The sequence below is a fragment of the Sceloporus occidentalis genome, unplaced genomic scaffold (genome assembly GCF_023333645.1).
Source record: "Sceloporus occidentalis isolate IW3139 unplaced genomic scaffold, rSceOcc1.0.p SCAF_2, whole genome shotgun sequence".
Lineage (NCBI taxonomy): Eukaryota > Metazoa > Chordata > Lepidosauria > Squamata > Phrynosomatidae > Sceloporus > Sceloporus occidentalis.
In genome coordinates this window covers 204,113,535-204,141,051 of record NW_028316982.1, presented here as the reverse complement: position 1 = coordinate 204,141,051, position 27,517 = coordinate 204,113,535, and the positions used below count along the sequence as shown (strand labels likewise).

Genomic DNA, 27,517 nt, shown 5'->3' with positions numbered 1-27,517 from the left:
CAGATGGAAATATATTTTTAGTTAATAATGATAACGTACAATTTCTTGCATTTACAGTATAAAATTAAATTATTCTGAACATGAGAGGGAGGGAGACTGGTTAGTCTCCAGGAAAGTCTTGTCTCTCTAGAACAAAAGGTAGGCTCCAGTCTTCTTCCTGGAGGAAGCCAAACTTCTTCTCCCAATCAGAAATGGAATTCACGGGCGGGTTACATACCGCCGAGAAGCAGCGATGTCCCGTCGCTTGTGGCGTCCGGGAGCCGCAGCTGCCACACAGCGGGGCTCCCGGACACTCAGAGGAAATTGCGCTCCTTCTCGGGCCCCGAAGAGGCGCCGCAAGTTCCAAAGGGCGCACTCACGGCGTCACTTCCGGTGTGCCACGTGCGGACGCAGAGCGTCCATTACGTCAATATGGCGGCGGCCGTGTGGAACAGCCACCGCCATATTGTACGTATTGAATACGTATTAGGGTTAGGGGGGTACGGAAGCACTGGCTCTTCCTAACCCTAATATGTATTCAATACGTATTTTTTGGCAGTCTATAACCCGCCACAGTTAAGAAAATAATTTCCATATATTCATCTATATGATGCATTCCATATAGATATGTATATCTTCATAAAGCTAAAAATATGGTTTTAAATGCTTAGTAGATAAAGAAAACTCATCTAAGCAGAGCATGTAAATCACTTATGTTTGCCTAATTTATTATTCATAGCTTCAACTGTACTACTTCATGACTTACTATTGAAGGACAAATTTTCCTTATGAAAACATTAGGAGGCAAAATGCAGAGAGATGACATTTACATTGCGTTGAAGCAAGAATTAAGATACTTGCTTCTGGGCCTACTCACTGATTACATACCAGTAAAAGAGCCAGTCTGGCGTAGTGGGTTGAGTGTTGAACTATGACTCTGGAGACCAGGGTTTGACTTCCCACTCAGCCATTAAACCCACTGGGTAACCTTGGACATGTCACATACTCTCAGCCTCAGGGGAAGACAATGGCAAACCTCCTTTGAACAAATCTGGCCATGAAACCTCCTGTGATAGGTTCACCTTAAGGTCGCCATAAGTCAGAAATAACTTGAAGGCACATGTAATCTCAACATTAAAATATCATATGCTTTATTAAATCAAAAAAATCTTTTCTCTTTTTAATTCTAACAGTAAATAGTAAAGTATATTTAATATTAATTTAATAATTATCCTCAAGACTCAGATGTACAAAGAGACCAATCCTATTTCAAAACCGTTTAGTTAAACCTTTTAAGGCTATCTTAATCTAAATTGTACCATTAACATCTTAACATTCTTCCCTCCAGAAAAAAAATTGGGGTGGAGAAATACAGATTGAGGCAGATGCCCCACATTTAACAGTACATACTTGGGATATATTCTTCCACACCATTCTCCCCTCTCAATCTCCTCTTCTTCCCTAGTAAATTGCCTATATTTTCTCCCAGTCTCATGACAGTTTTTTTATCACAGCTGCAGCATTCTTAAACATTTTCATACTTCCAGTGGTTCATCTTTATGATCTCTGTGCCTCACACAAATGGATTTGTGCCTGTGCAGAAACTCCATTCCTACAATTCCAAATGTTAGTAAGAGGAAACTAGAAGCTAGAAGTTGAATAAAGAAATAGAAGGTTTTGTGTCTGTTAAAGAACTGCTTTTCAGCTTTCCAGGCAAACTGAGGATAGGAGGGAATGCTGGAATCCCGGTTTCTCCAGGCAGTTTTGCTGCCCTTTCGGGCAATCCTTTTAATCTTCTCTTGATCTGGGAAGATAAATTGCTGAGCCCAGCTTGTCTTCAGCTGGAGCCTCACTAGGGTGGAAGCATTAATTCACCATCTTTTCTTGAAAGTACTGTAACACTATTTTAAATTTTTGTAACTGCTTTTAAATTGTCTGGTTTTTAACAGATAAATTGGTTAATGTATTTTTGTTATTATTTATTGTTTTAAATTGACTTTATTGTAAGACCTCCTGAAATTTTCAGGTATTGTTGTTGTGTTGCTTCAAGTTGTTTCCCATGTATAGTGAACCTAAGCCAACCCTATCACAGGGTTTCCTCAGGCTGAAAGAGTGTGGCTCACCCAAGGTCACCCAGTGGATTTCAAGGCTGAGGAGGGAATTGAACCCTCATCTCCAGAGTCATAGTCCAATATTCAAACCAGTACACTACACTGGCTCTCTTTGGGATATAGGGTGGCATATAAATAAAGAGATACATACATTGTATATCCTTAGAACTCAGGTCACTTTCTGAGTTACAAGTGGTTTCTTTCTCTGTTCAAGGGAAGTTCATATTCATTTGATGTGTATGTAACTGCTAGTTATATATAAGTTGTAGTTAAGGAAGTAATAGTAGATATGTTTTTTTAAATGTGATGCAGAAAGGTACAGTGTCAGCCTTTTTGGGTAAACCGTGAGACCAGGAAAAGAGAGTACATTGTGAGACTTCAGACAACAATGTGAAAAACTTAACAGGGAGCTGGACTCAGCAAGTCTTACTTCTTCACAAATTTGAATATAATCATATGAAACAAAGCCAAATTGTTGATCCGTTTTATCCAGTGTTGATTGTGATTCTTCAGGCAAAATCTTTTTCCAGTTCTAAAAGAAATCCTTTTCAACTAAAGAAGTTAGTTGAACTTGGATCCTTATTTAATCAAAGCTCTTATCACTGAGCTCTGGTCGCTTCAATTTAATTGTAATTGTTCTGTGCCTCTGAAAAGTGAGGAAAGATGCATAGTCTTAAAAACAGGATGTATATCCAAATGACTCTGCAGGATAAGGGTCAGAGTTTTTGTATTTAGATAAAACTGCATTATTTCATGTGAAATTACTTGAAATGTAGAGGAAAGATAGAGTGAAAAGAAACTGCAAGTATATATTTTTTCACTATTCCTTTTGTAACCATGACCTTACAATTTCCATGAAATACAGTGCATCCTCATTTGTGAGAAAACATGTCAAAGTAATAGTTTTCTGGCCTTTTTATGTACTTGTCCTAACTCAGTCATAATTCTGTAGTAACATTGACATCTAGTTCAGCTTCGAGTGAAGATGTATAGAGTGTAGAATTTGAAAATGCAAATTTCTGTGAAGTCTGATCATTGTGTTAGAAGTGGTTTAATAACCAAAGCTGCTAAAAACTTCTGGACACGAAGGGTGATATTTATGCTTAGGCATGGCAGGAGGCTAGGTTGAATGGTGCTTGAGGCCTCCTCCATCTCTAAGAATCTATGATTCTAATATGGGTAATAGATATTACTGATCTAGATGTGTCAATCTTGCAGTTTCATGATACTATCAAATGTTGTAATGGAGATGTGCTTTTGTTAGATTTTGGAAGATTTTGCAATGTTATTTTAAAAAAATCCCACTTGGTATTGCAGGGCTCTGGCAGATATGAACAATGATGGGAGAATGGACCAGCTGGAGTTTTCTATAGCTATGAAGCTCATCAAACTAAAACTACAAGGTTATCAACTCCCCTCTGCATTGCCTCCTATTATGAAGCAACCTCCCATTGCTATTTCTAGTGCACCAGGATTTGGTAAGGGGAAACTTTGTTTGTCTTTGTGTAGTGTTCTAATAGTCCTTTTATAAAAAAAAAAAGCTTTCTGAACATACTCATACACTGTTTAGAGCTCATTTTAATAAATCTCTTCTCTATCTCCAGTTGTTGTTGTTAGTTGCCAAAAATCATAGCACCTGTTCAGCAATTGAAACAAACATTTCACCAAATGTTACCCATGAAGGCTGTGTTCTGTGACACACACACACCCTCATATAGTTTCTTTTTATTAGGGGCTCCTTCAAGGCAACATCGGAATAGGAAGGGGGCATACAACCCTGAAGCTTGCTCCAACTTTAATTTTTTGCACAAAACTAAGGATTGCTTTTGTTTTCTGCAAAGTTTCATGTTGCTTAGTATTTTTGATAGAGGAAAATAGAGTGGCCTGTTATTATAAAGCTTTTCTGGATACAGTGGTCACTTGGTATCTACTGGGCTTTGGTTCCAGGACACCTGAGGATTTCAAAATATGTGGATGCTCTGGTCCCATTATATACAATGCTGTAGTAGAATAGTGTCCCTTATATAAAATGTCAAAAATTAAGGTTTGGTTTTGGGGCTTTTAAAAACATTTTCAAACTGTGGATGGTTGAATCTGTGGATGCAAAATTTGTGGCTGACTGTACTTGACTACAAGTCTGTTTTGACAGAAGCTTCATGGAGTCTCCCAATACATCAGTTCTGTGAGAATCTTTATATGATGTTGATTAACAATATGGATTGCTTTCAATGTAGCATAAAATAAATTGTGTATTTTAAAAAGCAGTTTCTATTGAATCTTTTATTGGGATTATATTTGATTTGGTGTAAAATTTTCATGTGAGAGCCAGTGTGGTGTTGTGGTTTGAGGATTGGACTATGACCCTGGAGACCAGAGTTCGAATAACCATTCAACCATGAAAACCCACTGGGTGACCGTTGGCAAATCACACTTTCTGGGCTGCAGAGGCAATCCTCCTCTGAACAAACCTTGCCAAACAACCCCTAGGATAAGATTGCTTTAGGGTCTCCATAAGACAGAAACAACTTGAAGGCACAGATCAACAAGATATTCACCAAGAGAGACATGTTTCTTTCCTTTGTAACTGGTGAGCCTTCAAAGACCTTTGTGGTTTGTTGATTTTCCATTTCAGCCAGGAACTGAAATTGGTGCAGTTTCTTGGTTTTGTGGCTTTTTGGACCAAAAAAGAAAGAACAGTTTTTGCCCCAAAAGACTCACAACCTGTGCAGGTTTTGAAGAGGATATTGCACCATGTTTTGAGGCCCCCTCTTCTGCCAAGTCTAGGCCCTGGAGAAGTCTTTTTTGTTTATTATTTATTTTATTTACTTATTGCACTTATATCCCACCTTTCTCCCAAATTGGGATCCAAAGCAACTTACAGTAATTTTAAAAAGATGAAGTTAACACATTAATTTACAAAAGTTAAAAAGGAATTAAATGTCAGTATTATTAAAATATTATTAAAGTAGCTAATTTCTTAAAAACATATTTAAACATATTTACTTTTTCAACTTTGGGGTTTCTTCCAGTTGGAAATAAACCTCTCCTGGGCATAAAATGCTCCAAAGAGGGCCTCAAAATTGAAATTGATCCCAATTACCCCCAGGGTGCTTTGGAAGCATTTCAGGCCAAAAAAATAAAAATTTTGGGCAGGTGTGGAAAGATGCATGACTCTACATGATTCTCAATGTCCCAATGCCCAATAGGTGTCTACATCTAATGTAATCCAAACCATAGTGTTGTGTTATGTCCAAACCAGGCCACTGTCATATAAGTGTTCTGTTTGTAAGTTGCAATAAATTTATATTTATCTCTGTCTTGTAGGTATTGGTGGTCTTCCTAGTATACCACCACTTACAGCTGTTGCTCCTGTGCCAATGGCGTCAATTCCAGTAGTGGGAATGTCTCCACCTTTAGTATCTTCTGTTCCTACAGCAGCTGTGCCTCCCCTTGCAAATGGAGCACCAGCTGTAATCCAACCTCTTCCTGCTTTTGGTCATCCTGGTATGATGAATTTCTAACACCTACTATATTATACAGATTGATTTATGCTTCCCTGTCCAATTAAAAAAAAAAGGCACCATGAATACAGCCTTATAATATCCCAAGGAGGATCATATTGTGTTTTTAAAACAGAATTGTCATACTTTCTATGTCAAGTCAGTTAAAGGGACTGAAAATGAAACATTTAAATAATAGGGCTAGTTTACCTCCTGAACTGAGGCATAATCATTTAATTTTTTGTTATTCGTATGTGTATTACAAAAACATGGATCTTTTTAAATAGAAAAATATTTAGAAAATTTTAGAGCGAACCTTCATAAGTGCCAGCAGCTTGTAAATTTGGGTATTCAGAAATATTTCTGAGTTATCATGTACATTAAGTCTGGTTTCTAACTTCCAGATCTATTAGTAAGTTTTTAGTGGTAATTAGCTTTTAATAAACTAAATGCTTCCTAAATTGTATTCAGTGTTTTGATTTGTTTTAAATATTATACTTGGCTTCAATTGGTGTCGCCCAAGTTTTAACAAATACTGATGTGTTCCTATTAATAAGTATGAGACTGGTTTATATTGTTTTGCAAAAGATTACAGTCTTTAATCTCTAGCAAAGCTACATGAACCAGTCTCATAATTAAGGAAACATAAGACAGGGTCGAGGACAAACTCTATATGAAAGATTTCAGCTTCACTTTTTTCTCAGCTGTTGCAGCACCCTCTCATGAATCCCATGCCTTTCCTGACTATCACCCAATTCTTAGGAGAGACTTTCTGGTGGCCAGATGCTTCTGGCCACTTTGGAGGTGTGGTATGCAGACAACGCACACCCCTGACGTAGCCAGAAGCTACTCTGAGGTTACCTAAGACGGCTTGAAGCCACTGAAAAGAGGAGTGGCAAAAAGCTGCTCCTTGTCGGTGGCCCACTCTCAGAGCAGGCTGTCTAGTTGCCACAGTCCTTGGTTGATCAGGGGCCAATCAGGGCTGGAGCAGCCAGTAGCTTCAAGCCACCAGTCTGCTTCGCTCTCAGGATATTTGAGCAGTTGGAAGAGGGAAACCATGTTCAACAAGTACTTCTCTTCTAACAGAAGATGACATGCCTTCATTAAACTTATAAACCATATAACATTCTGTGGATAGCATGGATAAGCAATCCACAAAATTGAGTTATTTGCCTTGTGCATGCGGACATTGCAGAGTCTCAAAGCCTTAGATTCTTTTCCAGTAATACAATTGGCTACAGGGCCTTTACTTCAGTTTTTAATTTTCCTGCCAGCCAGCTAGCTAGATGTGTTTTTAGCCTTCACTACCAAAACTTGATTAGACTAGACTCAAAAATGGAAGACATTCAGAAGAAAAGAAAACAGGTAAGAGAAGAAGAGGGCAGTGCTGTATCCCTAATATCATTAGAAAAGAGGAGAAAAACAACAGCAGAAAAGTAGGCTTTTGAAACAGGATTTCTGGTTGCACCTCAGCAGATTGCAGCTGGAGTTAAGAAATTGAAGCCCAGATGACTGCACATGTCTCTGAGACATTACTAGAGAAATCCTTGAAAATAATTTTATGATCACAAGAGACAGTGATTCAGAGTCCTCTCTCTGGACATTCCTAAAGAAAAAGCCTCCAGTCACATCTGAAAACAGCAGACAGTGAGGCATCAGCACTGAAAAAGGTAAACAAACTTAGAAAAGGGGCTTAAAAGGGGGGAAAGCCCAGAGGTACCTACAAAGAAAGGGTCAAGTCCTTTGCAGCTTAATGCTGACAAATAGCAAAATTTTCACTTTGATCTGTCATCTTGAAAATAGCTGTTCCATGAAGAGGGGAGGAGCTAGACCAATCAGCAACAAGAACAGCAGAGAAGTCAGCAGCACAAGAAATCCATAAATTAATGAATTCACAAATGCCAGTTCACTGGTAGAAGGAAATTTAATGATTTATAATCATTCATTTAATTTAATTTTAAGGAAGGGCAATGTGTAAGCACAATGTATTCAATGTCTGACAGACCTGATAAATTAATAAAAACATTGAAGACAGATGATAGGAAGGAACACTGTTGGTTACAGCAGTTCCCCTAAGAGGCAAGTAGAAGTGTGGGAACAAAAGAGCACAGAGGAAACAGTCAATAATAATAAAAAAAAACAAATGCAGGAGATAGGAGGAAGAGTTGGAAAGTTCAGAAACAGAACAGTCTACAGATGGTGAGAAAGGAGAAGATATGGCTTCAGACCCACTGTTTAACGTAGATTATTTGAGACATGTTAAAGAGCATATTGCAGAGATTGGATATGGAGGAAAGCCAACGATTAGAATGTAAAAAGGGGATAGACAGTAAAGAGAGTAGAGCAGCAGCTGTAATGAAAGCACCAGTGCCCAAAGAAATAGAAATTCCTCTACCAGATATGTTCAGAGATTTAATTGATAGGGAGTGGGAATTACCATTGAGTACAAAGAGACATATAGATTGTAGTCAGAAATTATACATGTATAGGAAAAAAAGATATAGCACAGTGATGGGGAACCTGTGGCACACGTGCCAGAGGTAGCACTCAGAGCCCTCTCTGTGGGCACATGTGCCATTGTCTCAGCACAGAGTTGCCAGAGTTTGTTACTAGAAAGCCATAGGGATATGGCACTTTGCAATAAATAAATAGGTTTGGGGTTGCAGTTTGGGCACTCGTCCTTGAAAAGGTTCGCCATCACTGATATAGCATATTTACAAGTCCCACTTGCCGATGGCACCATTTCTACACTTTTTTCTCATGCATTAATTCCCAGAAAAGCCAATACGGCCCTTAGAAATGTTGAGCACAGAACTGAGACAGTGCTAAAAAGGGCACATGAAACTTAACTTTGTCAATAAGATCTTCATGATGTCATCCATGTTTGCCAGGCCAGCAGTGTTATAGTTGTGGGAAATATTAGAAGAGCAAGACATCAGTATTCCTCGTATAGGGCTGTAGAGAGGATTCAAAGGGCTCTCCAGTTTGTGGCAGATGCAGGCCATGATTTGGCTACATTTGCAGATAGGAACAGCACAGCAACTACTGTAGTAAAAAGCACATTCTGATTTTGTCACTAGGATGTGGACCAGAAGTTAAGGACAGATTTAGCTTATATGCTTTTCACTTGAAAACTACTTTTTGGGGAGAAAGATTTACAAAAATACTCAAAGAACAGAGATAAAAAGCAAGTGATGCCTTCAATGAAAGAAAAGACTAGACAGAAAGCAATTTAGAAATTCTTTTTATTCCTTTAGAGGAGGAAAGAATTTTGGAAGGCCAGATAAGTTTAGGTTTGGAAGACCTCAGTGGGGCAGAACAGATTTTAGCCAGAAAAAATAAAGATACCAATACAACAAAAAAGAGACAGGCTAAGCCAATATTGACAAAGAAAGTATTCTGATAGGAGGAAGGCTTCTGTGTTTTCAGTAACTGTGGTTGGATGTAACAACAGATCTTTGGGTCATTCAAATGGTAACTGAAGGGTACCACATTCTATCTGAAGTGCCACCAAAGTGCAGATACCATCAATCACCAGTACCAAAACATTGGACCAAACAGCTAGTTCAGAGAGAGAGAGAGAGAGAGAGAGAGAGCGGCATGAGCATCTTCTGCAGAATAGAGCTATAGAAGTGATGCCCTATTCCCAAAGGTTCAAAGGAGTAATATCTAAATGGATTCATGAAATACCAGAGGTTCAAAATGGAAACATGACAAAACATCAGGGACAATCTGGACACCAACAATCACATGGCATCATTAGAAGCTTATTTGTACATTCCAGTGGTTCCAATATTCAGGAGACATTTATGGTTATAATACCAGAATATAAACTGTCAGTTCAGGGCTCTCTTGTTTGCTCTTGCATCTGCACCCACAGTGTTCAAGGTACCTTTGGTGGCATCTCTTTCAGAAAGGAATTAAATTATTTCTTTATTTGGACAATGTATTTCTGAAATCATGGTGCAGGAACAAGATCAAACATTCTACAAACATTACAAACACTGCAGACATATGGTTTCTTAGTGAATTATGAGAAAAGTCATCTCAAGCCCACACAGATTCTGATGTATTTGGGAATTTTTATAGATAAAACCAAGAGCTATATGTTCTTTTCCAAGACAGAGTACTAAAAAACCAGGAAGGAACCAAAATTAATAAAAACCAAGAGAACCAGAGACTTGATGGAAGTGACAAGAATTATGGGATTACTAATACCCACAATTCAACTAGTACCTTGGGCAAGACTGTGTACCAGAATGCTACAGCATGTTCTGAGGCCACATCAATTATCAATAGCAACCAATTGCCACTACCTGGTAAAGATCAAGATTTGAAGGAGGATTTCAAATGGTGGATGGTCAATGGTCATTTGAACAGAGTGTACCATTAGTATTGTACCACAAGAGATTGTAGTCGTAATAACAGATTTGAGCCTGACCACTTGGGGAGCACACTGTGAGGGGAGGTCAGTCCAAGGCACATAATGTGGCATGGACTTGAATCACAGTGCAAATTTCATAGAGCTGATAGCTGTAAGTTTGGCACTCCTCAAATTTGTAAACATAGAGGTTGAAATATGCAAATAGCAATGAACAACATGACAGTGAAGTCATACATTTCAAAACAAGGGGGATCAAGATCGGTACAGCCAATAAGAGAAGCGAATTGAATCTTATGCTGGGCAGAAAAAGTAACGGAGTCTCTATCAGCAACATACCTCAAAGGTTCTCTGAATGTGGAGGTTAATTTCCTGAGCAGGAGCAAGCAGGATGGATGAAATTTATGGAATTGACATTGAAAGGAGACATTTGAATCAACAAGGCTATGCAGATGCTGTTATGGAGACCATGCTAGCCTCAAGAAGGTCTTCCATACGTAGAATATGCAATGCTATATGGAAAGTATTTGTTGCCTGGTGTTGCTTGCATAATACTGATATAAACAAGGAACAAGGTAACAGTCATAATATTCTGGAAATTCTTCAGGAAGTTGAGACGGGGTTAAGACTGAATATGCAGAAGAGGCAGGTGGTCGTTTTAACAACCATGTTTAAGCATTAGGCTTTATCCTTACACCTGCATGTGTGAAGGTTTCTCAGGAGAGCAATTTTGGAAGCCCTACCAAGTGTACATAGATTTTTCAATATGGAATCTGAATTTGGTATTGAATAAGTAGACACCACTGCCATTTGAAGCATTGAGAGAAGATTCATTGACCACATTCACTTTTAAAGTCCTTTTTCTGATACTCTTAGTTCAGCAAGGTATATATTAGAATTGGTGGCTATATCAATACATCCCCAGTGTTGTCATAGGTATGTTTGTGTGTGCAGTCGTGTGGACCGGGGGGGGGGGTTCGCCTGGTGGGGTAGTGGGGGTGGCGGCTGCCTTCTGGATCCCGGGCAGCCATGGCAGCATGGAACTCGGAGGGCTGGGGGGGGCTGCTTAAAGAGCTAAGCATGACCCACTTTGCTGCTGCAGTGCCAGTCTAAACACCATTGCAGTGAGGGGGAGTACCCTATTGGCCCCACCTTCAGAAGTCCTGGCCTCATGTCAGGTGACACCCTGGGTGAGGATGCCATTGTACATCCCTACTTGTGTAAGTGGGATTGAGAAAAGCTAAAAAAATTGGATCCATCATTCCTACCAAAGTACAGATTGAATAGAGGACTGTTCCAATCCAATAATGTGCCAATTTTTGCCCAAATCTGATTCATGACTTAGACATTATTTTTCTTGTTCAATTCTAGGTCTTTAGGTAACAAAGCTTCTAAGTTGATTTTCACAAACGATCCCAAGATCTCAAAATGTATGGCCACATTTGATACATTCTGTGTCAACCAGTGCTGCCTACTTTGTATCAGCATCATTAGAGGATGTATGTAATGTAGCTGGCTGGAAAGAGCCTTCAATATTTATATGGCATTACAGAATAAAAAAATATAACGTGGCATAAGTGCTTTTGGTTGGAGAGTGCTACAATTTGTAAGATAGTTAGGGCAGACTTTTCCCTTCCCGAAGTAGGATAGCTTTGGTGCATCCCAACTTTATGGATTGTTTATATGTGCCATCTAGAGAATGAGAGATTGGTACTTACTATGAGAATTCATTCTTGGATGGCTCATATAAGCAATCCACTCCCATCAGGCTGCATTTATATAATAGTAATTAATATAATAAATGAATATGAATAAATGAATAAATACATTAGATTAGACATACATAACCAGCAAATTTGAAGTTAGATATTTAGGAGGCTTTGGAACGAAACTGAAGTTGAAGGCACAGGAATCAGCTGTATTAACGAGGGGAAATCTAAGTCTTTGAGATGATTGCAGCATTCACTGGCACGAGGGGAATAACTCAACTTTCTAGATTGCATATCCAAGATGTCCAAGAATGGCTCTTCAATCTCTCATTTTAGATTTTTTTTTGTCCTAAACCTTTGTTTTCTAATGCTGAGATACTTTAGAATAGCAATAGTTTGTCACTTAAGAAAAATAGTGTGAGGTCTGTGCCATCTTATCTATAGCAGCCGATAGCTGTACCTTACTTTTTTTTTTTACATTGTTTATGTTTTACAAAGTAGGTAAGTATACTAATGATTTATATATGTTATTGTTTAAAATGCTCTGAATTAGAAATTCAAAGTAAAATAGCACCTGTTTTGGCAGTTAGCTTTTGTATCTTCATCTATGTTTTAGCCTAACCTAATATTTTCTGTTGTTTTTATTTTTATCTCCTAGCTTTCCTTTTTTATTATTTGTTGGTTGGTTAGAGTTTTTAATATTTTTCTTACAAGCAACGTTGAGGCCTTTTATAACAAAAGGCATCATAATAATCTGAAAATTAATTTTGTAAATAACACCTTGCATATTGGTAACTTCAATTTGAAGTACTGTACAATATAAACTATTTTCATGTACTTGAGATTCAATTTAACTGATCTTAAAACACAACTGTTTTGTTTCAGCCACGTTGCCAAAGAGTTCTTCCTTCAGTAGATCTGGTGCAGGCTCACAATTAAATGCAAAATTGCAAAAGGCACAATCATTTGATGTGGCTGGGTAAGTATGGTTCTGTGGCTGTTTAGACACAAATATTCCCATTCAATCCAAGAAAGGGACTTGTAAATAAGGGATGTGATTTTGTCATGTAGTAGTATAATTTAGAAGCATGAAATCAATCTTGTTGAAAAGCATGTTTGTGTGTAAGTATAATTGTTTATAATCTCATTTCATATTGTACAGTCTCGTTTTCTTTTGTGTTATGCCTATATAACTCAAAGAAGAGCATGCATATAAGAGAAGAGTTTTCAATGTAAGTGACAAGATGAGGATATTGTCTACAACAATGATTAGTAAACTCTGGCCTTCCAAGTTTGGACTTTGGTTCCCAGAATCCCATACCATTGGGCAAAATGGCTGAGGTTTCTGGGAGCTGAAGTTCAAAACACCTGGAGGACCAAGTCTGGGAACTGTTAGTCTAGAAAAACAACTCTTTCTAAATTGTGATTGTAATTGTATAGAGGTGGTTTTGGCAAGATACAATGTATACTCCTTGGTGTGCATTTTGCCATCTTACTAGTACTGAATTTCTTCAGTCAAGCCCCACACCAGAAGTCACACTGGAGGAGCTAGACATCCCTAGAGAGAACACTTCCCTAGGCATTTGTAGGTCTTCCAGAGCAATTCTATGGTCAATGTCTGCCAGATATTGACAAAAGAGTTGCTTTGGAGGATTCCTAGAGAGGTATTCTCTCAGGTAAAAAAATAGGTTTTTTCCCACTTTCGCAGAGGTACTGTGCTCCTAACCCCAGTGAATGTGGAGGGCTCACTGTATTTGATCCCCAGACTTTTTTTAAAAAAAATCATTAATTGGTTTATTCAGGTATTAATTAATTACTTTCCTTCCTTGTATGTTTGAACTCCACAGATTGTGTGAGTCATACTGATATTATTTCTTCACTTCAAAATGTTAGTTATTTAGGTTGTTAGGATTTGTTAGAGGGCAAGGTACTCTTTTTCTTTTGGATTGAAAGATTAGGACTAGGGGAAATGCATCGCATAGGTCTGTTGCCTTGTTATTTTAAGCAGTCTGCTGCTTCATGAATTTTAGAAGCAAAAGCAGAAAAAGAATGAAGGATAATATCCATAACCCCTCCACCTGGCATTAGTAGCCTATATGGAATATAGAGTATTTCTCTGTGGTATACAGGGAGGGGAGTATTGTGACTCTCTTCAGTACTCGTCTTCTAAATTTTGTTTGTTTTATTTTCTGCTCTTAATTATTATTTGAGGTGAGCAGCAATGAACTGGGCACTTAAGAGAACATTTTGATTCCTTCCTGAAACTTTCTTACAAATATTTCCCTTGTGAAACACAGATTGACAACAAATGAATATGTATGAACAGCATTTTATATGAAAGCATTATAATGCAAGGTTAAATGATGTAAACAAGCAAGGATAGTTGGCTATCCTCTTCCGCAGGTTTACCATCTGCAAACTGGAAATCCACAGATGGCTCTGCCCTGTTCCCTCCAATGGCAATGTATCCACGTGGCCATGCCAATGCGGTCATGCACAATTCGTGCTGCCATTGGAAAGAAACTAATAATAATAATAATAATAATAATAGGATTTATTTATATGCTGCCCAATCTCTGGGAATCCGGGCGGCTTATAACAGAGGGGATAATAGACGGTTCCCTGCCCTTAGGCTTACAATCTAAAAAGACATGACACAAAAGGAGAAGGGAATGGTGGGGGGGGGGGGGGAGGGGATCAGGTCCAGCATTCTTCTCTCCCTCTAAGGCCTGGACCAAAGCAGATGGACTGGAGGGAGGGCTCTTCTTCTTCAGGCTAGCCCTGATGGAGCTGGGCCTGCCTGGTCAATTCCCTCATAGGCCGGAAGATGACAGTTATGGAGGGAGGAGTCTTCTTCCAGGCTAGCCCTGGTGGAGCTGGTCCTGCCTGGTCAACTCCCTCACAGGCCGGAAGATGACAGTTATGGAGGGAGGAGTCTTCTTCCAGGCTAGCCCTGATGGAGCTGGGCCTGCCTGGTCATCTCCCTCCCTCGCAGGCCAGAAGATGACAATTATGGAGGGAGGAGTCTCTTCTTCCAGGCTAGCCCTGATGGAGCAGAGCCTGCCTGGTCATCTCCCTCCCTCGCAGGCCGGAAGATGACAATTATGGAGGGAGGAGTCCCTTCTTCCAGGCTAGCCCTGATGGAGCTGAGCCTGCCTGGTCATCTCCCTCCCTTGCAGGCTGGAAGATGACAATTATGGAGGGAGGAGTCTCTTCTTCCAGGCTAGCCCTGATGGAGCTGGGCCTGCCTGGTCATCTCCCTCCGTCGCAGGCTGGAAGATGACAGTTATGGAGGGAGGAGTCTCTTCTTCCAGGCTAGCCCTTGAGGTCTCACTGATTTGGTATCCGCAGAGAGGTCCAGAACAGAACCCCTGCAGATATGAAGAGCCAACTGTATTAAGATAATATGGGTGCAAAGGATAGTGGGATTCTTGATTATTTTAAGTGGAATGCCACTAATTGAACTTTATTCCATTCTAAAATTTGCTGTGTCCCACAAAGCAAGGATTTCCTCCCTTCCCTGTCAATGTCATTATGGTGCTATTGTCTCATTTCTTTTTCATTAGATGTACTGTAGTTGTGGCAAGAAAGAGCCCAAAAAGACAGGCCAAAATAAAGCTGGTTCGGGTCACTTTGGATGTAGGCTGTTTAAATGATGCAAGCATCCTAAGAGGCCGGAAGCTGCGCCAAAGCCATGCTCCAGTCCTAAGGACTGGAACGCAACTTTGGCGCAGCTTCTGGCCTCTTAAGATGCATGTGTCATTTAAACAGCATACCTCTAAAGTGACCCAAAGCAGCTTTATTTTGGCCTGTCTGTTCAGGCCCAAAGTTTCCCGAGTATCATGGAATGAATGATAATGGGATAATTGTCTCTGTTTCATTGTTCCAGTGCTTCTCCAGCAGCAGAATGGGCTGTTCCTCAATCATCACGACTGAAATATAGGCAGCTATTCAATAGCCATGATAAAACAATGAGTGGACACTTAACAGGTATTCAGTAATGTTTTTGTTTTAAAAAATAATTTTTAAAATATAGGGCTTTGTGAACTCTGTGAATTACAGTGTTTAAAAGGACATCACAGATACACACTCCATCAGAGTCAGAGGAGGGAAATGGCAAACCCTAGCTGAACAAATCTTGCCACGAAAATGCTGTTATAGGATCACCATAAGTTGGAAACAACTTGAAGGCACACAACAACAATACGACATGTACAATACTATTGTTAGAAAGACAGGTCCATCAGTGGGGTACTAGATGCAATTGCTAAATGGACCTTCAGGATCAGGAGCTCTATAGCTCTCAGCACCAATTGCTAAGGGGAAAATGGTAGTGGAAGCTTTGGTCTTTATGGTATACAGTGAACCAGCATTTAATCATCCACTATCAGAAATAGGATGCTGCACTAAATGGACGCTTGTATTAAAGTTGATTTATATAGCTCCATAAGTTTTACACGGCGCTTTACATAGTCATCAAACAAGATATAGATAACAACCTGCTTACGGCATGCAACCTAACAAAGCAACAAAATTATAAAATAACGACTTAACATTAAAATAACTGTAAAACCGTAGGCTATAAAAATAATACATACTAATACATACTTATCTAACAGTCAAAAATCAAGCTGTAAGCTGAAAAGCTTCTCTAAACAAAGTCGTCTTTAGTTCGGACTTAAACTTAACTAAGAAAGTGATCATCCGCACATGTTTGGGAAGAAGATTCCAGGAGTGAGGAGCGACAAGAGAGAAGGGGCAAATCCAGGCTGGGTCAGGAACCCTGAGTCCCTGGAATGTAAAGCCCAATTGTACTGATTTTGTAGGGCTCTTATATTTCTAAAGAAGACTAAGGAGTGTTACAGACCACTGCTTTGCGGCGGCCTGCTGGCACTGCTGTTTGCTCCACGAGGGAGCCGCAGCAGCCAAACCACACGACTCCCTCGCGGAGCAAAAAAGAAGCTCCAAAATGGAGCTTCTTCCTGCGGCGCAGTTATGACGCCGCGAGGCACCAATGGCGCACTCGCGACATCATAAGCGCCGCACGACGTGCAGACGCACAGCATCTGCTACATCAATATGGCGGAAGCATCGCCCTTTCCTAACCCTAATACGTAGTCACTATGTATTTTATGGCGGTTTGTAACCCGCCTTAGTGTCTGACTTCAGAGATCTCCAGATAGAATCTGAGCTCTGGCATCAGTTTAACTAGGTTGATTACTTATTGAATTATTTTACATACATGTTGAACATTTATTTACTGAAATATTTGTATTCATTTAAAATATATATATATTATTAAGGCAATGTAATGTTGAAGGCTTTCATGGCCGGCATCCATAGTTTTTTGTGGGTTTTTTGGGCTATGTGGCCATGTTCTAGCACAGTTTCTTTCTGATGTTTCGCCAGCATCTGTGGCTGGCATCTCTGATGCCAGCATCTGTGGCTGGCATCTCTGATGCCAGCCACAGATGCTGGCGAAATGTCAGAAAGAAACTGTACTAGAACATGGCCACATAGCCCAAAAAACCCACAAAAAACTATTATTAAGGCAGTTTGCAGACATTTTTAAAAATATCATCTACATTTTTCTCTCTTTTTATAAACTTACACATATACTCTGATTGCAGATTAAAAGATAGTTGCATTATCATTAGCCTCTGTGACCTTTGTAGGAGCCTTGGCAAAAGAATGCATCCCATTTCCTCATTGTCACTGTTAGTATAACAGAACCAAGAATACCATTGCTTGTATAACAGAACCAAAACCATGTGTATTGCTCTCAAAATGTACAGATGAGTTCAGCACAGAGAAAATGGGGGAGTTGTTATTGTGCTTCTAAAAAATAGACTTCTAAAAAATAGAATTATTGATGTGCCAAGCCTCCCGAATCAATAACAAGTCACGTCAATGTACAAAGACCATTAATTTTTTCTGATCTTTGTGTAAATGTAGTTAACTACTCATTTTCCTTTTCAATCATTTTTACTATTAAAACTGTTGAACCTCTGCAGTACTTCATATCCTTTGTGTATAAGAATTTTTAATATGTGCAATACATCACTGACGTTAAAAGGCCTCTTGCCAAATAAGACTGTGCAGAATTCCATATACCTGTTATTTATCAAAAGATGATGAGCTGCATTCCTGCAAGATGGCTTGTGTTAATTCTCAAATTACTTTTGTGAAGTAGGGCAAGCTTTTGTGACTTTAACCATCTTGACAGAGAGTCTCTTGCCACTTACCACAATTGACGAGTGTCTACTTACTTTCAAAGTGGTGTTTCTCATTGCCATTACCTCTGCAAGATGGGCATGCAAACAGACAGCTTAACATTTAGCATTATCATTTTAAGTGTTTCATCAGGATAAGGTAGTCTACTTAATGGACATTGCCTTCTTATCAACAGTTATTTTCCAGTTCCATCTCAGTGAGGACAGTTTTACCTACCATCTATCTGAATCCTTTGACTAATGTGGAAAATTCCCTCCATTGCCTCAATGTCCATAGAGCTCTTTTTGTTGTTTAATTAAATTGTTATTGAATTAAAAAACATAAACGTGTGTTACAATACATTACATAACATACAATCGTTACATAACATTACACAGACATCCTCCCCCTCACCCCTGTCCCCCCCAAAAAAAACAACAGACAAAACATCATTCAGGACAAAACAAACAAACAAAACGAAACATAACTTCCTGAACTCCAAAAGAAGTCATATCATGTTGTATAATTCAGCCAGTCCTTATCAGACTTATGGTTACGGGCCTTATAAAGTAAGGTAACAATAATCCAACCTTTTTCTTTTTAGGTTTAAATACATTGTACCCTTATGTATAAACCATATATTCCCCAACACCTTCAGTCTGTTTCTCTTTCAGATATTGTTGCAAGAGGTCCTAAATTCTTTTATTTTTGTCCCAATCTTTTGACCTCTTATCAAACAAGATAACTTGTCTAATTGCACCATATCAGATAGTTTAAACAACCAATCCTCTATTCCCGGACTAACTGAAGTTTTCCATAGAGCTCTTGTTTTTTAATACAGTTTACTCCAGGGTTCTGTTAATCCTACCAGACTCTTTCACTGTTATGGTGGACCCAAAAAAGGCCATCCAGTTTCTTCTCAAATACGATCGAAGTGGGTTGTCAAAATCATATTTTCTTACGAACTTGCTAAACAGCCTATCCCACCTGGCTTGAGAGCACACTCAGAATAAGTGGTTGTAACATCAGCAGCACTTGGTTAGAGTTCCTCTTCTTGATTTATGCAAGATGGCAACATGGTCAGAACCATTGACATTCATCCAGCACTACAGACTTGATGCAGGACCAGAGCAGAAACTCGTTTTGGTTGTGCTGTCTTGTCTTATGTTCTCCAGTGACCTGCCCACCATCCTCTAGGAAGCTTCATGTTCACCCATTTGGGTGAGGCACAGAGACCACAAAGAACAGGTTGCTTACTGAGTACTGTGACTCTTTGAGTGCTCAACTGTGCCCTCACACACACTCAGCTCTGGAAGGTTCTGAATTGACTTTCTGTGCAAATACAAGAACCCTGTATGTGAGGTTCTAGATGACCTCTCTAAGAACCACAGTAAGTGACTCGTTCATATACATGTTGCCAGCAAATGTTTGAACATTCTGTAGAAGCTGCATAGTATATTTGTGTTTTTATTATTACTTTTATTACAGTCTATAGACCCATCAATACAAACAACAACAAACAAAATTTGTACTGTATCAGATAGGATACAATTTAACATTCCATAAACACACCAAAATCGACATATTCAATAAAAACATTTGAGATACTCTCAAACAGTAGTCCCTAAACTGCGTCCTTTAAGAGATTTTGGATTTCAGCTCCCAAAAGCCTCAGCTGTGTGGGCCAGTCAGTAATCTGGGATCTGGGAGCTTAAGTCCAAAATTGGTTAAAGAGCACAGTTTGGGGACCACTGCTCCAGATGGAAGCTCTAAAAGGAGTTTACTTCTCTCTAATCTTAATTTTCAAAGACAGGAACTAGGCACCTGACAGGATGACATTAGAACATCTATTATCCAACTGCACTTTAACATTAAACTCATCAGATTGGCCAGGCAGATGGCTTAATAGAGGAGAGATCAACTATTTGTGAGCTTGGTTATAAAAAACAAAGATAATAAAATATATGACAGTTTCTACCCCCAGTGAACTACATTGTCAACATTTTGAGGAGTGTGGTAACCCAGCATACTTAACATAAAGCAGTTCTGAAGGGAAAGCATTACATCTGGCCTTATCCAGTAATTAGGATCAGTCAAGTTATTTATACAGTTTGCCAGAAGAAAAGATCCTATGTAATGGATATTCAAAGCACTAGGTGAGCATAAAGAAAGGGAATAAGCCCAAAGATTGTGAAATGCAATATCCCAGAGTCTTTATTTAACTAGTTTTAACACTGTATCATAACTTAGGTTAATGAGCAAAGATGATGAAAGACCAATTGTGGCCACTTTTGGGGCTCTGTATTTGGACCATCTGTTAATGTAGTTACCCATCGCAAGTAACTAAGCAGGCTTTTGCCACCATTGAAAACAATAACTGAGCCAAAACATTTTAGCAGTCATCCATGCCCAAGTTGGAACTGTCTCCAGTTTCAAGCATTTCAACAGGGTCAGAAACACATCTGGGATATGAAGTATAGATTTTAAGTATTTGGCATGGAAGTTATAATTGCATTATAAACCTTAATAGCAGAAATAATCTCTTTTGTAAAAATACAAACAAACAAAAACTTAAAACAACTGATTTACAGCCTAAGACTTAACTAATAGCTGCTGATCTACGGAGGTCCACAAAATCTTATGATAGAAGACAAGCCCGAGCTATTGGAAACTTCTGACTTGTTCTAAGAAACAACTATTTAAACTCCATCTACACAGAAAAATTTCTTTCAAAAATAAGGACCTTAGATTTAGCAAAAATTAATTTTAAGTTGGTTCTTTGAAAATTTCTCTAACAAATGTTTGAGCCCTATTCTAGATCTTTAAAGCATTGCACTATCATCTGCATAAAGCAGGGTGGGGATTTTTCTGTCATTTAGTTTGGGCACATGACCATTTTTGTTCTTCAATATGTCTTCACGATCATTCACATAAAGGGTGAACAGAGTTGGTGCAAGAATGCACCATGGATATGACTCTTGAAAGTTGTCCCTGTAAACCACATCTTATTCCAAGCTGACTATGATTATAAAGTGCCCTAATTAGGCCGAAACGTTTGGTATCTAGGAATCAAATGTCACAATTGAATGCATAGGTTATAGCTGTGTGCTATCAGTACAAGAGAATAAACTTGCACAATAACAATTGATAGCTTGAGTGTCATATATAGACATTCAGGTAGGCATTTTAAAAATATACAGGAAAAAGTACTTGCATTCAAAGCACTAAATACTATATAAATCTGCATTCATAAAATTCGGTTGATGGGATTCGGAAGCATATGAGAGTTCTGATTAGAGGTGGAGGGTAGTAATGGCATGTTTTTGGTAGAATTTAAAAGATTCTTTCCTGATGGCTTTTAGGTCCAATACTTAGTTATGCTGCAAATAAATTAGGTAAGATTGTCACACAAACAACAAACAATTCATATATTGAAAAATTAATATAGTCATTGTTATATGTGCTAATGTTTCCATTTTATTTAGGTCCACAAGCAAGAACTATCCTTATGCAATCAAGTTTACCACAAGCTCAGTTGGCCACAATATGGTGAGCATTTGTTGTATTCAGGTATAAGAGCTGCTTGCATTATCTCCATTTTTTTGACCCTCTTTGCTTCATTATCACATTTTCAAGTATATTTATTTCTATTATTAAAGCAGAAGACATGAATACAGTTCAGAGTATAATTTGTAAAGCTAGGTCTTCTAAAAGAATGCCAAGTATTAGAATGTTCCTATGCATTAGAAATACCATTCTCTTAACTGCAGCAAAGCATTTTCATATTAACTGTCTTCCAAAGGGTATCCTGTCTCTGGAAATAAATAGTAGATGATCACCCACCATGTTTCCTTTTTTAAAAAGAATTATAATTCAGATATCTACATAGTGATAGGGAGACGTTGATATGGAGAAAGAATATATAATAAAAGTTACCAAAACATGCACGAACACCCTATTGCTCATAAGAAAATAATTTTTTTTTGTGAAAGGAAATATTTTTCCTGAAAGGGAAGGGGTGGGTCAAAGTCGCCAACCCATTAGAATTGGGTGTCTGATTACATCTTCATCTGCCTTCTTCGCTCCACACTCTCACATTCTCACATTCTGAGAGAATGTGAGAGTGTTCAAGGTTAGTCTAGTTGATCAAAGAACAGACATATAGATTGTTCCCTGTTTCCTTCTCCTGTCCTTGAAAGTAAGAAGGGTGGTGGGAGCACAGGAAATAAAAATTTTACTTGCATCTTTTTCCCAATAGGAATCTTTCAGACATTGATCAGGATGGAAAGCTGACAGCAGAAGAGTTTATTTTGGCTATGCATCTAATAGATATGGCTATGTCGGGACAGCCATTGCCACCTGTGTTATCTCCAGAATATATTCCTCCTTCATTTAGGTAAAAGTATTACAATTTTAATTTTGATCCTGAAGTTTATGACTGGTTAGATCTGTATTTTTGTTTTTATTGATTTTTAAAAGACTGTGTAGAAAAAATATGATATGTATTTATATTTATTAAATTACTGAATTTATACTTCACCCTTTTACCAAAATGGAATATGATCTCTTGTTTATCTTACACATAAAAAGTGCCATGTCCCTTTATTGTATTTTTAAATTGTTATATTGAAGGATGTAATATCAGATTGTTATCTGTCTTGAAGTTACTATTAATCACTTTAGAGTGGACATAATATTTTTTTTAAAAAAATGTGGCTTAAAGTAACTGACTATGTGTACAAAACACTGCTTGTCCTTAGCCATGATTATAATAATAATGGCAAGCTTACTGATTTGTCATAGCATTATAAATAGTTTTGCAGTAGTGCTGTGCAACTTCATAATGTATCCATCAGATAGCAACTTAGTATCACAAAGGAAAGTGGCTCAAAAAACAAATAGCTAACTGGATACAGAGAGTTATATGAATTAGCCCTTTCTTTCGATTTGTTATAGCACATGGACAGTGTAAGTATCATTTAATGCTAGAAAAATAGAAATGTCTTTTGTAGTTTAGCATTGATGTTGAATTTAATTTATTGCAATATGATTGAGTCACATATTTTCCTGCCCTTGTTAAGGAATCAAATGGTAATTTATACATGTAATGTCACCAGCAGAGTGTTACCTCAAAACTCATTGCATTGTAAGTTGAACCACCAAATTTAGACACTTAGATATGATTTAATTAATTAGGAATCAGGTGATATACACTTGTATGTGAATTGTCATATGTTTGATTTCCAAGGTAGACTTTCTGTACAACAAACTAGGGAACAATATAGTAATATTTGAACTAATAACAGTAGTGCTGCATGCATGCACACATTTTAACCTATCACGGCTTCTCCTTACTGACAGAAGAGTTCGTTCTGGCAGTGGCATTTCTGTTACAAGTTCAGTTTCAGTAGACCAAAGGTTACCAGAAGAACCAGTGTTAGAAGAAGAGCAGCAGCAGTTGGAAAAGAAATTGCCTGGTGAGTTAAACGGTAAATGAGTGTGGTTGCAACTTGCGTTTTGAGGAGATCCAAAAAAACAAAAACAAGTTATTATTTGAAATTCTCATTATAAGGCAGGGACAAGCAACTATGGAAAGCAGGGGTCCATGTTAGATCCTCCAAGAGATCTCAAGGGGCTGCCACCCCCCTGCAGAAAATAATCTGAAACCCCTTTTTTTGTGCCCAAATATATTCTAGGAGACCTGGGGACATTTTTGTAATATGTCTGCAGTCCACTGGGCTAGTTCAGTTGTTGTTGTTGTTGCTATGTGCCTTCAATTCATTTACCACTTCAGGTGGCCCAAAGGTAAACCTATCATGGAGTTTTCTGGAGCTAAGAATGTATGAGTCACCCAGTGGGTTTCCATGATGAGCAGGAAATTGAATCCTGCTCTCTAGTTATAGCCCAACAAGCTACTACACCAGGCTGGATATTTGTGCAGTCGTTTTTTAGTAACAGGGAGTTACCAGATGTTATTTTAGGATCACTTCCTGTTTTAGGAATATGCTGCTCCTGCACTTAAAATGGCCCCAGGAGCACAAATATGGGGAATTTTTTCCCATGCCCCAGGTATTTTGAAACTCTGGCGACTAGCATGCAACCTCTGGGTCACACTCTGCCCACCTGTGTCATAAAGGATATGCTTAAAGAATAGTTTGTGGCTCCATAACATCTGATTTTGATGAATTGCATCAATTGTTTTCTCTTCAGTGTGTTGTGGTCACTATAAAGGTGCATTGTAGACAAATGGAAAAAATTACATACTGTATTTTCTGGCTTATAAGGTGACTCTTGAAGTCTGCCTTAAGCGCTGGAATTATACCCCAGAGACAGGCGAATGGCAAGGTCACCTCCCTGTCTCTGGCGGCTGCAGAGGATCCTCTCAGGCCTCCAGAGAGGCCCCCTCCAGCCGGCGTGAGTGCCGGCTGTCTGGGAGAAGACCCTCTGCGGCCGCCATTTTTTTTTTCAAAAGGCAGCGGCTGGGAAGCGTCTCCAGAGCCAGCCAGGCCAAGGCAAAGAGCCGGCCCCTTACTTCTCCGTGCAGCTGCTGAGGAGTAAAAGGGCCAGCCGGGCCGAGGCAAAGAGCCGGCCCCTTCTCCGTGCCACCACCGGGGAGTAAAAGGGCTGGCCGGGCCGAGGCAAAATGCCGTCCCCTTCTCAGAGCTGCCGCCGCCGCCACCAGGGATCCTCCGATCCTCCAGCAGCTTCAGAAGTCCTCTGTGGAGAAGTAAGGGACCGGCCCTTTTCCTCGGCCAGGCCAGCCCTTTTATTTCTCGGCGGTGGCAGCGGAGAGAAGTAAGGGGCCGGCCCTTTTCCTTGGCCAGGCCAGCCCTTTTACTCCTCGGCGGTGGCGCGGAGAAGTAAGGGGCCGGCCCTTTTCCTCGGTCAGGCCGGCTCTGGAGCCACTTCCCCGCTGCTGCCTTTTGGGAAAAAAATGGTGGTGAGAGCCCAGCCGCCGAGAATCCTCTCTGCCTCCAGAGAGGCCCCCTCCAGCCGGCGCGAGACCCCCTGAGGGCAGTCCAGGGATGCTGCCGGAGGGCAATGTGGGGGGTCGTCTTATACCCACCGTCGCCTTATACGCCGGAAAATACAGTACTTCAAGAATTGTCTCTAGGTGGTATTTAATTGTAAACCATCATGGAGTATTACTGTTTGTCTGGTACAACCATTAGGATGATAGTGAAATGATTTAATACTGGTTATATTGTTTAGAGACTTAAGATATTAAAGTACATTCTACTTGGAAGATGTAATTTTGTTTTTATGCATTAAAAATACTCATGCATGCAGCATAAACTGAATTCTAATTGTAACATTCTTCTTACAGTTACATTTGAAGATAAGAAACGTGAGAACTTTGAACGTGGCAATCTTGAGCTTGAAAAGAGGAGGCAAGCCCTCTTGGAGCAGCAAAGAAAAGAACAAGAGCGTCTTGCACAGTTAGAAAGAGCAGAGCAGGAACGAAAAGAGCGTGAACGACAGGAACAGGAACGGAAAAGACAGTTAGAATTAGAAAAACAATTAGAAAAACAGAGAGAATTGGAACGCCAGAGGGAAGAGGAAAGGAGGAAAGAAATAGAAAGGCGTGAGGTAAATGGACAATTTCAGAAGGAATACCTACTTGTCTAAAAACAAATTAAAAGGTATATTGGGGAATACTTATCATGCTGTTTTTTCAAAAACTGTATTAGGGAAACCATTTCTTTATCAAATTGTAGCAGGAAGATAGCCAAACTTCAATGCAACATTTTACCATGGAAAGCATAGAAAATTACCTAATTCTTTACTTGTGTAAGACAGTGATAGGGAACGTGTGGTCATCCAGATATTGCTAAATAGTATTTCCCATCAGGTCACCATTAAAAACATTACATCATCACCATATGTTCGTCAGCCCCCATCTAAGACAAAATACTGTGAGATTTGTCTGCATGTTGATTTAAATCCACATGGATTCATGTTGGCTGCTTTGAGAGTTACATAATGTGTCTCCAGTTGACTTTTGGGGCACAATTGGAAGTACTCATATTGTTGTTGTTGACCTTTTTAAAGCCCTGCATATCATGGAATCAAAGGAACATTAAGGACTGACTTCTCATATATGCTTTAGGATGAATAGGAGTAATGTGGCCTTTCAGATGTTGGAAGAACACAGCTCATAGCATTCCCTCATCATTGGCTATGCTATGTAGAGTTGACAGGATTCTCATACCTGCTTTTTAAGAGTGCCCAAGAAAGCCAAGTATTAAATATCCCTGTCTTCATAGTTAAGACAGTTTGTTTTCTAAAGCAGACCTTTCATTGACCGTTTACAGAGTGTTATAGCAATTTTGGCAGTTTTTTTCCTACATAGCAAATAGCTTGACATTTTGTGAGAGCTGTGGTCATCATTGTGATGAATATTTGTAAGCTACTTTCAGAGAATTTGGAGCTGGTACATTTTTATTTAAATGAAAATTTAAAACTGTTAGCAATCCTGCTAGAAATAACTAGGGTGGTTTTAATTGATATGTTCTCTTTTTTCTAAATTATGGAAATTAATACCATGGTTATTGTAATTAATACATCAGATGAAACTTGTTATCAAGTGAGAATTACCTGAAAATAACATAATATTTCAGTAGCCTTTTATTTTCCCATTGATCACTGGTAGAACACAAGCTTTATGTGAAAGATCCAAGGTTCAATCCCTGACATCTCTAGAAAAGGTTGAAAATTGTTTTGGCTAATCCCTGGAGAATGTCTGCCAGTCATCTAGATGGACCAATAGACTTGGAATAAATCAGCTTCTCACATTCCTAGAGGTATATAAGCAAAGGCTATAAGAATTTATTATTACTATAATTTTGAGTTCATCAGAATGTAAGATCTCAGTTAAGTGTATGAATTCTTATAATAACATTACATAGACTGTGCAGTGTTAATTCATATTTTTAATCATTGTTAGGCTGCAAAAAGGGAACTTGAGAGGCAAAGACAGCTTGAGTGGGAAAGGAATCGGCGGCAAGAGCTCCTGAATCAAAGAAACAAAGAGCAAGAGGATATAGTTGTTCTGAAAGCCAAGAAAAAAACTTTGGAATTTGAACTAGAAGCTTTAGTAAGTGGGGAATATCTTCTAAAATGTATTGTAAAGTACAATAGTATGTAAACCCAAATGATTAGAAATTACAAGATCAGTTAATTATCACAGCATATGCCTTTTCATATTCATTTTTCTTTTCCAGTTTACAGGCCAGACTGAAACTTTCTTGCAACTAATATTGCACTCTAATTAAAACTTGAGTAATTTTTTTTTCTTATTCAAGAATGATAAAAAACATCAGCTGGAGGGGAAACTTCAGGATATCAGATGCAGATTGGCTACCCAAAGACAAGAGATTGAGAGTACAAACAAGTCTAGAGAACTAAGAATAGCAGAAATTACACATTTGCAACAACAGTTACAAGTGAGTATATGATCTCTGCAGTATTTAGCAATTACATCCTTTTTGTTCTAATAAAGAAGGACCATAGAGCATAACATATAAATATTAAAATAGTAATGGTCAGAATATTGGTCTACCAAAATTATAGTCAGGTCACCTTAGCATCACCATAAGTCAAAAATGACTTGAAAACACAAAA

At 38.8% G+C, this 27,517-nt stretch overlaps 1 protein-coding gene across 4 annotated transcripts in view; it reads left to right on the top strand.

Moving 5' to 3' along the window:
* ITSN1 (intersectin 1) overlaps positions 1-27,517 on the top strand; it is a 126,988-nt gene that overhangs the window by 38,648 nt on the left and 60,823 nt on the right. For 3 of the 4 annotated variants that reach the window (XM_089512047.1, XM_089512050.1, XM_089512049.1), the window contains exons 5-14: positions 3,408-3,568; positions 5,415-5,594; positions 12,566-12,659; positions 15,570-15,670; positions 21,379-21,442; positions 22,152-22,289; positions 23,255-23,370; positions 25,221-25,483; positions 26,841-26,990; positions 27,199-27,339. In XM_089512047.1, the coding sequence (XP_089368173.1) occupies positions 3,408-3,568; positions 5,415-5,594; positions 12,566-12,659; positions 15,570-15,670; positions 21,379-21,442; positions 22,152-22,289; positions 23,255-23,370; positions 25,221-25,483; positions 26,841-26,990; positions 27,199-27,339 (1,408 nt within the window). The remainder of the gene's footprint in view (positions 1-3,407; positions 3,569-5,414; positions 5,595-12,565; positions 12,660-15,569; positions 15,671-21,378; positions 21,443-22,151; positions 22,290-23,254; positions 23,371-25,220; positions 25,484-26,840; positions 26,991-27,198; positions 27,340-27,517) is intronic. The other variant, XM_089512048.1, reaches the window with a different exon arrangement.